Source organism: Halyomorpha halys, unplaced genomic scaffold (genome assembly GCF_000696795.3).
Source record: "Halyomorpha halys isolate HHAL.00 unplaced genomic scaffold, Hhal_1.1 Scaffold1884.1, whole genome shotgun sequence".
In the NCBI taxonomy this organism is placed as follows: Eukaryota; Metazoa; Arthropoda; class Insecta; order Hemiptera; family Pentatomidae; genus Halyomorpha; species Halyomorpha halys.
The window spans coordinates 2917-17515 of record NW_027107780.1 but is presented as its reverse complement, the minus strand read 5'-3'; the positions used below and the strand labels follow the sequence as shown (position 1 = coordinate 17515).

The following is a 14599-nucleotide window of genomic DNA, read 5'->3' as shown; positions in this document are numbered from 1 at the left end:
TCGTGCAATTTTAGCTTCCTCATCTGCGAGAGTTTCGGATAAATTTGGGGTCAGTCCCATCCTGTTCATTGTTGGCAAATAGTGAGTACACTCTTCGAAAATAATATGTATTTTAATTTAGTGAATAATAAAATAACTATACTGTGGCGATGTTATTGCTGGTATATACTAGAGAAAAACATAATTTTTTAACTAATTATTATGCACTAAAATATTTATATTAGAATTTAAGAATAATACACGGAAATCTCATTTACAATTATTTTATAACTGAGTTTTCCATATAATTAATAACTACAATAACCACTAGAACTAACTACCACAAGTTTTGTATTAATGTTGAGCAAAACTGAAATGAAAAAAAAGAAGAAAGAATTGATTACTTGGCGTTTCCATACAGAAACAAACAGAATGACAACTGCTGGAAAGAACATTTAGGGCCTCGAAAAATCAAATAACGTATTATTTTATTTATGACCCACTTCCTGGACATTTCTGACATACGGGGGTGAGGGAAGTTATTTAGAGGTATTCAACCTATTTAGCTATAGAGAAAGGGGAGGGAGTGGAGTTATTTTTTCATTGCGTGGGTCCAACGCAGGAATAATAGTCGACCACTAAGGCCGTATTCGAACAGACGCCGTTTCAGTCACTGACAGTCGCTTAACTCTTTCAGCTATAAACGCCAAACTACAATATTGTAAAGAAAAAAAAATACTCATTCTGTAACTCGGTATTCGTTAACTGTCAAAGTACATAGTTGCTGATTCCCCCGAGATTTCAAGATTGCTTCTAGTACCACCAAGCCTGGTGGAAGTACTTTTATCTAAAAGAAAATATTGAAACTAAAGCCCGCAGCTACTCACTTTTTGCAACATAAAAACGATCAATTTTATTTATTTTTTTTTTTACTATGAATCCGGTCTGGCTGATAAAAGGGCCTTCCTAATTGTGCAGACTCCCAATCGTTAACTCTTATCAGAAACGTTAGCACTTTATATGTTGTGAGAAACATTATACACTTAACTTATCTACTGAAATGAAAATTGATCTTTATTCTGGAACACTTTATTGCTAATGATAGCAATTTTTTTCTCTACAACAGTTTTTGTCAGGCTACATTAACAGGAATATAGTTGAATAAAATTATTACAATATTTATTTAAAATAAAGTATGAACAAAAGATTCATAGTTATCTATGTTTATTATTTACATGTTCGCTGAAGATTGGTAATAAAGGAGATGGATATATAAATAATTTTTGAATGATGTTAAGAAGGAAGCTTTACGGATGGATATGGGTAAGGAGTTCTAAATAAGGAATCTCAAACAGCAAAGGATTTGAAAAAAGGAAGCATTTCCGTGGGTAGCTTTAAACAAATCATTAGGTTGGGATCTTGTGTTTAAGATTTTGGGAGATTGTGTTAAGGATAGTTATTACTACTTATACCTAGCTTTTGTGGGTGTAGGCATAGATAAGTCCTAGTTATACCCACAAAAGCCTTTCAATAGTTATGAATGCAGATGAGATTTATTGCACACCCACCCACAGCTCAGCGGTTGCAGTTGTGAAACCCTGAACTTAAAGGAGCTGAGTGCTGCCATATTAACGAGGGGATGGAGTTAGGAATCATTTTCAAAACGTCATTTCAAAACTTAGCCATTGTTCCTAGTTGCATCATGACCCTATCATGCTAAAGATGGCAGGGAATGGCAAGCTCTCAGTCGATTTTAATATCTTCATAGGCTGGTGTCTACAGCAGTGTCGGTAATTACCACGACATTTGTTCGTCATGTAGCCATGATGTTAAATGAGTAAGTCAGCTGGGACATATATATATATATATATACTTCAGGTAGAATATTCTGGAGAATGTACTACTAAAAGTTGCAGGATATTAACTAAAAACACGATAAAACGACTTAGAAACATAAGCGAAGGGTTGAGGATCTTTTAAATATTATAACGTGATAACTGGGTCAGCAAATAAAACGATTAATTATTAACAAACAGAAAAATTAACAATACGGAAAATCTTTTTAGTTTGGTTATATCTTTCAATTCACATTGAATTAATCAAATGGGCCTTTGCAAATAATCGGCATGCAGCTATTCTCTCTAAAACGGTTGGTAAGACTGTTACAATATGAATATCTGAAATTTCGAAAAATGGCCTCTCCTGGAGAGTATTTATTGCTTAAATAGTAATTAAAAAATATATACATAAAATAGTCATCATTGCTCTTTTATGGTGATGTATGATATTTAGGCAGTGATTATCTAAACAGTATCAACAAAGAAACAATTGCTCGGGCAAAACAATTCACAATGGCAGGGTTGGGGCGGACATTTGGGAACAAGGTCAAAAACCTTCAACCGAAAATAAACAATGGATCTGTTTTAATTATTGAAAAATATTTTGAATTTTATAAAAAAAATATATATGTATATATATATATATATATATATATAATTTTCATTTCTTCAGTATCTTTTACAATAATTATAAGAATACTACAAATAAACCTAATATTTTTTTTTTTTGTAATTGTGGATAGGTGGGATGAATAATATATGTTTTTCAAATAATGCCTCTCGGTATTCGAACCCTCATAAGGAATAATGAATTAACCAACATACTTGCCGAATAGTGTTTTATAATTCTGTATTGATAATTTTTTCAAATATTTTCATTCCGTAAAAACCTATGTCAAGCGTGGTAACGCGCCAGTCTACCAACCCACAGGTTGTCAGATCGAATCCACACCCGGGCTTGTTTCAAGCACAAAATAATTCAAAACTCACTGACAACCTCCCCTCGGGCATTTGTGAGGCCCGTTAGCCAATGGGTGGCACTCACAAAAAATAGGCGTGGGAGTGACGAACCCACCCTGCGAAAAAAAAAAACACGTCAAGAAACGCGCGATGTATTAGTAAATGCATCGTGTAGAAATACGATGTATTCACTAATACATCGTGCGGGGACTTAGGCCTCCATGGTCTATTGCCCATAAAATAATAATAATAATGTCATACACCTACGGTACAACGTTCCTCTAAATCATATTAAACATGAACAGAGCGTTGAGTTTTTGTTGTAGAATCAAAAACATTATCTGGTTCCTCATTTTGGGTTCAATTAATTATAAAAAATAAACAAAATATTTGATAGAATATCAAAAATATAACTAACTACGAGTATTTCATACATAGGAATCAAGCAAGGATTCGTTTCTAATCCAACATTCGAGAATTCATCTTAAATATTTCTTTTGGAGATATAAAAATAATATGAAGTATAGTTTAGTCATCACCATTGTTGTTGCAAGGCATTGTTCTATACTACTTTATGATGTCAACATTCCATGAAAGTACAGTTCTTTGTTCATACATCAACTTGAGGCATCTCACTCAATCGGAGCGAGTCATTGCGTACAATAATGGATCTCCTGAGTCTTCCTTTTGTAGTGAAATTCTTATCGAAAAAATGTGTGATTTTTTTAGCTTTGGTGTATCTTTTTTTTTATTCCGACTTGCAAATGATCAGCGAATTCAAAGCAAATATTGAAAATTTTTTATTTAGTACTAGTTCACAAGTATTACTACGACATTCAGGTTAAGAGTGTACTAATACAGAATGTATAAATAATCGACCATTGTTGTAGGTTAGAACCATAATGCAATAGATTGGCCTCCTTTAAAGGAAAAGTGAAACAGAAAATAGAGAAGATGACCACACCCTTGGAGGTCAGGTTTATGCCAAGTTTAATGGGAATGTCCGCCATTGTAATTTAAACTAAAATAAAAGACCTACCTTTTGGATTTTTCCAGCAGCTTACCTCATCCTTATACTATTTCCTCCAAGCTGATAAGTGAGTACACGCCCAACTGGTACGTTAGAAAAACACTTGTATTCGGTTACCATTTTTTTGATTGTAACAGAAATATCTGAACGACTGACGTAGTTATGTTTCTTACACACACGGAGAAGCACCTGCTTTTACTACCCTCTCCTTTCGTACACCCTGAATACTGTATCAGCACAGCCATCGGACCCATGAAGTAACCCGCAGTTGCAAAATAACTACAACGGCCTGTAACAGACTTGGAATTGTAAACACTGCGGCCTGGCGGTTTCACGGATGGAACTTTGGAATGCCGACGTCCAACATTCCGAAAATGGCCGTTCTTCCGATATCATTGCGTCAGCCCAAGGTGCTCGGCTTTCTACTGGCGACAACCCGTTGCGGATGTCATCGGAACATTAGGGCAGTGGGCGGCCTTCGGGGCGAATGAAGCCACCCTTTATAAAACATGAGGGGATGATGTCATAGTGTTTTATTTTCCTTCGTAAAACTAGTTCTTAGTATCAGTGATTTTATAATTCATCTGAGGTTTTGAACTAATGCCAATAGCAGAATATTTATTTTGTTCAGGAATGAGTTTTCTTTCAAGCAATAATATAATGGACTGGATGTGGTGGCAAAAAACGATTTCAAAGTTCACATGAAATATTTGAGACATGCAACCACGGATCCTCAAAGTCATTAGAAAGTTTGTTGAAATGATTTTAAAAAAATAAGTGCTCGATCATAAAGAAAAAAGAATAGCCAAAAGCATTAGGAACAATCACGAAACAAATTACTTTTCCTTATGGCGATTGTATTCAAGGTGAATCGGATCGAGACCATTCGGTGAAATGGACTCGGTACTATAATAATCGTAGATAAAAAATATATTATATTGTAGTAATTAATGTAATTATGTAATAAAACTGGCACTTTAAAAGATATTTTATGATTTTTTTCTTCTGTGTTAGTAAGTTATCTTCATGTATCACAAAATTTTTTGTTAATTTCACATTAAAAATATATTCTTCTTTTCGACAAGAAAATTCAATACGATTTTAACTAACCCCATAGAATGAAAAAATTTACATCCACACATATTTTTTTATTATTATATTTATTTTTATTATTTTTTTTATTTCAGCTTATTATAAGTGGGGATTGGATAAAGTATAATACCACTCGTAGGGGAGTACATTGTTTGTATCCATTGAAGGCGCAAAAATAGCATAAAGTATTTTATTTATATGTACACATGTACATGCAGATACCTGTACATCCTTTGAAAGTGTCAGCGGTATCTTTTATCATCCCATAACAGATAGTTAACAATCCTACTAGCAATAAATAAAGGATTTCTCATTTATTTCCGACTGATAACATTTTTAGTTCAATCTGATCCAGACGATTTGAGAAGCGAATTCAAATAAATCGATTATAGAGAATGAAGAAACAAAAAGGTTGTGACTTCATTACTAAAGTTGGAATTAAATGATTTTAATGAAGATTTTGTCCAGATTGGTCATTACTGTTTCGAACCAGTTGAGGACTTTGTGTACCTCGGATCACAAGTTAATGCCGAAATAAGGAGACGAATAGGTGTTTTTTTTGGGCTGCGTCGGCACTTAGGTCGTAGCTTACTCTCAAGATCCACGAAAACTAGACCAGTGCTGCTCTAAGCCTCGGAAACTTGGGCACTTCGAAGGCCGATGAAAGAGATCTCCAAACGTTTGAAAGAAACATACTCAGATGCATCTACGGTCCAGTAAAGGATTTGGAGATGGCGCACGAATAGGAAAGTCTACTTGTTAATTTGTGAGCCTGATGTTGGAAAAATTGTGAGAATTAGTAGGCTGTGCTTGGCAGGCCATGTGGCAAGGATGGGAACTGATGAGTTCCCAAATAAACTTCTCAATGAGAGCCTACATGGAACACGGGCGAAGGGCCATCCAAAGCTTCGATGGTTGGATGGTGTTAGAGAGGATTCAAGGACCCTGCTCGGAGTGAGGAATTGGACAGCAGCTGCACTTAACAGATTAAACTGGTGGAAGCTGCTTGAGGAGGCCAGGACCCAGTAATGGGTTGTCGCGCCGATTGATGATGGAATTAAATAAAGGGGGGAAAAAAGCTTTATTTATGAAATAAGGTATCTCCACTGTTATAAGCCTGTGTTATTAGTCTTTTCAGATTTTATATTTAATATTTATTTGATGTTTTCAAATTTTACAATTTTAGTTTTTAAAAAATTTGAAACCTGTCTAAAAATTGATTAATTGATGGTACATTTGCATTATGTAATTGGAAGAGGGCCTAAGCTATTAAATTATAGAGCGAAGCTTAGAAGCGGAATGCGTTATAATAAGCTCATTCATCCAATTATGAAATGAGAGCAGGGGGAAAGCTGATAAATATACAAAGACTCCCAGCTATGGCGGAGGTGTGGTCTTACGCAACCATCTCTCCTTCGCCATATTAATGAGTCCACATCCAATTGTCGGTATCCTCATGGTTTTGGCAAATGTTTACATTTTAAATAAGTTGTTATATGAAATATGCTATATGTAAACAATTGGCCAAAACTGGCAACCGGTATGAAATCACCACTTCTGCCTTCCATAGATCCCTTTATTATCTGACCTTACTACACATTTACTTAATTTAAAGAGTATTGTTCAACGTACGTAAACGGGGCTACAACAACTCCTCAACACGTGATCATACCACCACAAAAAATTAAAAGGGAATCCTTCCCTTTATAACCCACCCCCGAAATTCCAGAATTAAGCTCGGACTTATCTCACCTTTAGAACGTTTAATAATAGCGAGTATTGTAGTCTTACTAATAAATACTTAATTTATTTTTTAGACGGACATCCGATTAAGAGGGATCCTACAGTAGTTTGAACTATAGCTAACAAATTCTTCTCATCGTTAGTTCCATGATATTTTTTAAATTATTGCCATATTGTGTAATTTAATTTAATTTTATTAAAACAGTAATCACAACAATTATCCAGACTAAAATTAGGGGATGAAAAATTGTCTGGTTAATTCATAAAAGAGAAAGTAAGAAACAAAGATCGGAAAGAGATGTTGACATATCGACCATATAGTTCATAAGACTAATGGTCCCAGTGATAAATATTACATGAGACATTAATACTCATTGTGAGCTTATTACGCAAAAGAACTAGATGTTTGAACAGTCTTGCTCAAACACGAACCATTTGCTAATTGGCAAAATGCCTTTGACAGACATAAACTTTATAAGGATGTTTACGGTTGACAGTCATTCTATTGTGTTATTGACTATCGTAATCAAAATATAAAATATGAATGTTTATATTACTGGAAAACTATTTATTTTTTATTTAATGGTAACATTATTATAATATTTTTATGATTTGATTTTAGGCACAATGACGACGGATCTTACACCTACGGGTACGAGGGAGCTGACGGCAGCTTTAAAATCGAGACCAAGCACGTGAGTGGAGAAGTTGTCGGCAAGTACGGTTATGTTGATGATACTGGAAAAGTGCGAGTTGTTGAATACGGAGCAAACAGGTAAGCATGTGTACTTTAATTATTACAAAAAATAAATATTCTCAAAATAATAGTACACAATATTAGCCAAGGATCATATATTCTTAAATGTAGAAAATTTCTGTGATTGAAACACACTTAAAACTTCATACATCTCTTATTTATTCAATCATACTTTCGGACTTCATATCGTCCATTTCCAAATACTTTCTAAAAAATCATACATCGAATATTTTCAACAATGTTTAAAAATGTATATAATTCATTTCACTTTATTACTATATTAAAAAAAAAAGTATCAACATAAAAAACGCTTATATTATATATCACAATCACCCCTGCCTCAAAATTGTGGCATTGGGACCACAAAGATAAATTCATTAATAATTAGACAAGCTATTAAAAAAGAATTTAATGACAAAGCAAAAATTTATACAATTAATATGGCTGAAACTTATGTTGCGTGATATATCATTGTTTGAATATAATTATAATGTTTAAAACCAGGTCAAAAATTACTTACGTTTCAGCGTTTTTTTTCACAATTTTTACTGGTATATTTTTTTCAAATGCCCCATCTTGTTGGAGTGAAGCTTGAGATAATATAATGACCCTCTCTCAAAGTCTTTTATCATTTGAAATCTGCTTTTAGATGTTTGTGTGAAAACTAAGTCGAACTAGAATGCTTGGTGTTTCGTATTGTATCAAATAAGATAAGCAATAAATTTAAAAGAAACGAATTTTAGCTGGTAAAATTATCTTTGTAAGCTACTGAATTTTATAACAACTGATATGCATTGTTCGCAGTCGTAAAAAAAAATTATGAACAAATTATTATAATTCCTCATTTCAGTAAAAAGATCAATTACAATTAGATATAAAGGTAATTTAATTACTACCACCTTTTTAAGGCAGTGGATTCAAATGGGAGCGCTATATCTACAAGCGTTTACACGCGCTCAAGCATGCTTAGAGGAAACACACTACTTCCAAAAAGTCCGTTTTTGCTAGAACAAACATTAGACAAAGGTTATACCCCACGAACTATAGAATCTTCTATTTCTTCTACACACGGTTCTCCTCAGAAGCTTAAATTTAGTGTATTTATTAGAATAAAGATAATAGGTAAATAGGCTTCAGACACGCTGCATGTAACTACTACCTATTAAACACACTTAATAAACAATATTTGTCGTGCAAGCACTGTGTCGTGTCGGACAATGTAAAAGCTCCATGAATGTTGCAATCCTTTCCCTCCTTCCATGATGACAGTCAAATTAAAATTCTAAACATACTAATTACCTTCATTACTAGCTAATCTTAGCTTTCTAAAAAAAAAATAAAGTGATAAAATAAAATCGATAACGAATGAAATAATTTATCTGATAGCCTTTGGCAAGGATAAATAAGAGAATGGTTTTTACAAGAGCACGATCTATTCAGGAACAAGCATTCAATTTATTTTAAAAAAAAGGTCGGATATGATAACGATAAAAAAAAACTATAGTCAATAAGCTAATCAATATTACTTTTTATGCAAGTAGTAATTTTATTTCAGTGCACTGATTTAATTTGATATATTTGACTTCCGGTTATCAGTAACATAAATTTAGAAAAAAAAACCTTAGTTGTATGTTATATTATGTATAACCTTTATATGGATTTTAATTTTAATTTTCACTTTCATTAAGTATGTGAACAAATTAATTAGTTTTGGTCTAAAACTGTTATTTTTAATTGTTAAATAAAATTCCCTTGTAATATATTGAAACCGTTTTTAATAATTATAAAAGGAAAGTTATTTTTCAAAACTTTAAAATCGCGAATTAATTTTTAAAATAGTATATGTTATTACGAACTATTTCATATATTATAAAAAAAAAATATGTATACACGTATAGATTCTAAAATATAAATAAAACAATGTAAAGGAATGTATGAACCACTTTAAAACCAATTTTTTTTAATATCTTAATAACAACTGAGCTAAGAATATTTGAGTTAACTTTGGCAAATTTAAATCTCCAGCCAAAACTTATTCGATTTAATAATATATAATTCAAAATTTATATTTTCCCCTTTATTATAGGTGTTAATAATCAACATTTTTAATAAAAATTTAATTTATCTATATCAGATGCTCACATGATAATTTTCTCCCAAAAGTCGATATACAGCTTTTAGGTAGAAAATTCCTAAATTTAAATTTTGACTGAAGTGACAGTTAAAATGTTTACGAATGGCAAATATTCATTTTTTTTAAAAATGGTCAAAACATTACGTAAATGTTTAATGTATCTAAATAAAAATTTTGAAAATCAGTTTCTTTTCTTTTACATAAGCAAATTGTGAGATTAAAATAGTGCTTTATTTCCTTTAATATATATTTTTTTCTCTAATAACTATTGAAAACTAAATCACAAACACCAACTTAAAACAGATGAACAGCCATAATAAAGTTTTTTTTATCACATAATTAATATTTTTAAAAACTAGTCCAATAGGAGAAATAAAACATGAACTTTTCAAAGTATCTTCTATGATATGAACGCAGGTCGACCGTTGTGAAACCGCAAGTTGAAATATTTGACATTTAACCATTCCAGCTACCTAGAGAATGATTTATAGTAGCAAAGGTTGACGCTTTAATGTAGCTATAGCTAAAAAAAAAATGAAAAGGTTAAATAATTAAGCCTAAAGATGTACCTCTAAACATCTTAGAGATTAAATAATGCAATATCCAAAATTATATTCCTCGTTCGCTGAATTTTAAAAATTGCCAAAGCTTATCACATTTATTATTATTATATTACATGAGTGAAAATATTTGATATTTTCCTATTCCTTGTCAGTGGTCTGTGATGTTTATTTGTGAAGATATGGATCATTTATCGTAGTTAAAAATAGAATGTAATAATAATAACGTATAATTTATCTTTAAAAAAAATTGACACATACAGGTATCAAATAAGGTTAGAGTAAATTAAAATAAATGTCACTCACACGGCTGTTTATATGAATTAAGTAGCGGGGAATGCCATACTTAGGAAGGTTAAAATCACTCTCCCTCTTCGATGTAGAAAAATTTTTTTTTAACACTTAGAGTAATAAATTGTCATTCTAGTCATGTTTAATTGTGAAACATTAAAAAACATACATTGGATTTGTCAGATATAATTATTTTAAAAACTTCTTTGCGTAACAAAACTAGTGCTAAAACAATGATATAATTGAAAAAATGCTCATCCTATACTTTCAGCCAGTTTTTAAAAAAAATGAATAAAATTATTTTATGATGTATTATGAAAGGTATGACGTGCGGACAAAAAAACATTTGAGAATCATGTATAAGGGATTCTACTCTATCATGTTCCATTGTATGAATCTTTATTGTATTATCATTTTCAACCAGACGTAACAATTAACTTCCGTCTGTTACGAATATTATAATTGTGAGAACCCTGTAATATTTGTTGATAAAACTCAATTAATAAGAAAGGAGATAGGGGGGGGGGGAGCAGTAAGGCGGAGCTAAGAATCACAGAGCCGCTCAAGGAAATGGAGTGCAGAATTAAGAATGCTCAGTACATTCCTAATTTGTCCTTGCTGTGTGTGTTATGTCAATATCGCTATGTAACTTTAAGAAATATTTCGTATTTCCTGGCTGTTCGGTTTTGCTTGCATTTATTTAACGTATTTGACAGAGAAAAAATGTTATGCCTTCCTTCCATTACATAATGTGTAAATCAGTTTCCATGTATGAACCAGCTTTAAAAAATTAATTAAAAAAAACTTAGCGTTTGTATTTATCTTTTTCCTTCTATAACCAAAGTATCAATCTTGCAAGTCACTGAAACCTCAGAACATCTTCATATAACGAGTAAGGTTTTGGCAACAGATTAATTATTATTTCATCTACGATTAAATAATAGTTGAAAGGAAACTTTTGAGGTACATTGATGTAGCTAAAGACATCTGCTTATTTTTTGTACACTCTAAAAGTTTCCCATGTAGGTGCCATTAGGTGCTGGATAGTTTAATGAAATATAGCCAACTCATCAACAAATATACGCAGTTGTTCTGTACCTTTTTCCTTTCGACAGATACGGTTTCATGCCAGCTGGAGAAGGTATCACCGTAGCACCACCCACCCTCGTCGACGACACGACCAAGAAAGGAGACAGGAACAACCAGCAAGAGTTCTACGACGACGGCTCCTACTACCCCGAGGAACCTCAGCCAGCCCCAAGGCCCGCCCCCAGGCCAGCTCCAAGGCCACGACCAGCCCCAAGGTAATTAAATTAATCAATTTATATTATATAAATATTTTTTATGATTTTTATTTTCAATTCATTCATCCATTAATGATAAATATGCCACACCACAGGCCACAACCACAACCCCAGTACGATGAATACGTGCCACCCCCACCACCTCCACAGCCAGCTCCAAGGAGACCATCCTCTTCAGGCTCCCCCGTCCCTCCTAGGCCCCAGGTATCAGGTGCAGCCCCCGTTTTCAGCCCAGCCCCAGTCTACGAAGAGCGTCCAGTACCACAAAGGCCCTCTCCACCTAGGCAACAACCAAGGTATACGGATACTTGTTGATATTTATTTGGTGATAGCCATTTTAAAAAGAGTATCATCACATTATTTTTTTGCTATGAAATTACATCGGTTTTCGGTATGAAGGTACATCACTTTTCGGTCTTTAGTCCGAGCAGCTATAGTATTGTGAAGAGAGTACTTTGAAGGGAATACGTGAAATAAATGTATTTACTGGGTACAAAAACTACTAAATATGTAATACGTTATTATTAAAAAAACTTCTGCGAAGTAAATAGACCAGAATAGCTCAGTTTCATCAATAAAAAAATTGGAAACTAATATTATGTTGATAATTACTTATATTTCAAGGTTAATGACGTGACGCTTATGGTTAATATCTACAGGACGAGCCATTGTAGAAATATTGGTATATCCAGAAAGAGGTTTTTCACATGGGTAAGCCAAAGTATTCAACGGGATCTATTGAAATTAATTCTAAACCCATAAGATATCGGACAAGACGTTTTATAAATACAAGTTTATCCGGGAAAATACGTTTATGCATGCAGAATACAAGTGGTAGACGGAACCGGTACCGCACAGCACCTGAAAATTAATCAAAAGTGGTTTGATTGATCATGCCCATAAATTTGTTTACAACCGGTTACAGACCAAACGACAGACACGGAAGCAAATTTGTTCCTTGATATCTAAAACGTTTTCTTACTTTCTGTGGAAAGGATGCAAAAGCGTCAAAATGTAGTGCGTTTCAGTATTTTAAACAATTGAAGGCGCTAAACACAGCATGGAGGTCAGTTCATACGTTAACAGCTTTCAGCCACTATCATCTATCCCAGCTATTGCCCTAACATACATTGTGTGGTATTTGCCTTGATGACAGTATTTACTATTGTGCCAATAATTTCTCTCTAGGTCTGACGTGGTTTTTTACCATACATGCAGTGGCAGTGAACTTACTGTCACATTAACTACATTAATAAATAACTGTCACACCTCATGAAATGTAATGGTGATTGAGGGGGAAAATATGGAAAAATCAAAATAAAGACAAAACATTTCATTTGTCGATAGTCCTTAAAAGTCTGGATACCTGTTACTATCATGACACAACTATAAAATTTTGTGACATTGACTTTATTGTGTTGGTCGGCTCAAAAATGTATATAGTATATTTTTTTAAATTAATATAGTAGCACTAAAAAAGTCCCAAGGGAGGAATTTTTTAAGTATAATCATGTCGACTTACAAACACCTGGCACACGTTTGAGGCCCCCAACACAATATAGTCAATTTTACAAAATTTTACTGTTGTGCCACTGTTCTTCCAGATCAGTGATATGACGAACTTAAAATGTTACTTGTATTGCTAATAACATTACTAAATATAATTTTTAATTATATGATAAATATTACAGCTGCATTAATAAAATCTTACTACTTGTCTTAATAAATATTACTACTAACATATTACTACTAGCATATTACTATAAATATTACTACTAGCATTAATAAAATCTTACTATTATTAATATTGCGGTAAATAAAAAATACAAATATTCTTGGAGAATTTTTGAATTGTTAATCTGTAGTTAATACTTTTATTTTCAAAGGTTTACCATAAATGTAAGTGAGTTCAATGATAAAAAAATGTTATTAAAGCTGAAACTTTGCTATATTTATCGAGCGTGAATTTCATAAACTACAATGACACGCATGAATATCAATGTTGAACAAGGTACTTCGCTGAAATATATTTTTGATTTCTTTGAAATTGAAAGAGTCACAAAGATAGTAATGCAGAAAAAAGTTAATTTCTCTGGTACGGTTCTCCTACAGACTATTCTAATGCAAGTAGTGTTCTTACAAAGTAATTATGACCAACAAAATAATCTGTGGAATAGATAAACAACGAAATAAAATAAAACTTCATGTTTTCAGGTCTGCCAATATTTATAATATAAGTAAAGTAGTGATATGTTCATTAGCTATTTATTCGATTACAGTCAAAAATAAACTCAAACAACTTTAACAATAAAGATTACTTAAAATTGTTTTGACGCTTGTTGTAGGTTCGAAAACCTGCCTTCGAACCCACCACAGCGCGCCGCTCCACCACCACAGAGGTTCTCAGCTCCACAGCCCCAGAGGTTCGCACCACCTCCACCTCCACCACCACAGCCCTCCAGGGCTCAGCACGCCAGGTCTTCGGGTGGAATCTTAGACCAGCTCGAGCAGGACTACGCCCTTCCCCAGGGAGGAGGTCGCGTCACCCATGACATCTCCTTCAGCTCATACTAAGTCCTATGTTCCAAAATATTTTTGTAATTTTGTATCATATATTAATTAGTAATGTTAATTGTTTTCTAACTTGCTTTCCGGAGAAAGCAGAACTGTAAATGTAAAATTTTTTACAAATAAATTATATTTAAAGAATATATTTTCCTGCGTTTGTATGAAAATATTGAAACAAATATTTAAAATGTGCATTATTTTTCCCGTTTGCCATTGCCTTGTAGATTATTTAATTTATTGATATTGGTCGAATTAGTTGAAATAAAACTTTAAACTTTTAGAAATCAATTCAAATATTAAGATATATACATTTATTTATTCAGTACTTGTAATCATATGGTTT

General features: G+C 32.8%; 1 protein-coding gene across 1 annotated transcript in view; it reads left to right on the top strand.

Moving 5' to 3' along the window:
- Positions 1-14399, top strand: part of LOC106690813 (uncharacterized) — a 32956-nt gene extending 18557 nt beyond the window's left edge. The window contains exons 3-6 of the mRNA XM_014436393.2: positions 7265-7417; positions 11500-11688; positions 11784-11984; positions 14034-14399. Coding sequence (XP_014291879.1) covers positions 7265-7417; positions 11500-11688; positions 11784-11984; positions 14034-14262 — 772 coding nt within the window. The 3' untranslated portion in view covers positions 14263-14399. The remainder of the gene's footprint in view (positions 1-7264; positions 7418-11499; positions 11689-11783; positions 11985-14033) is intronic.
- The last annotated feature ends 200 nt before the right edge of the window (positions 14400-14599 follow it).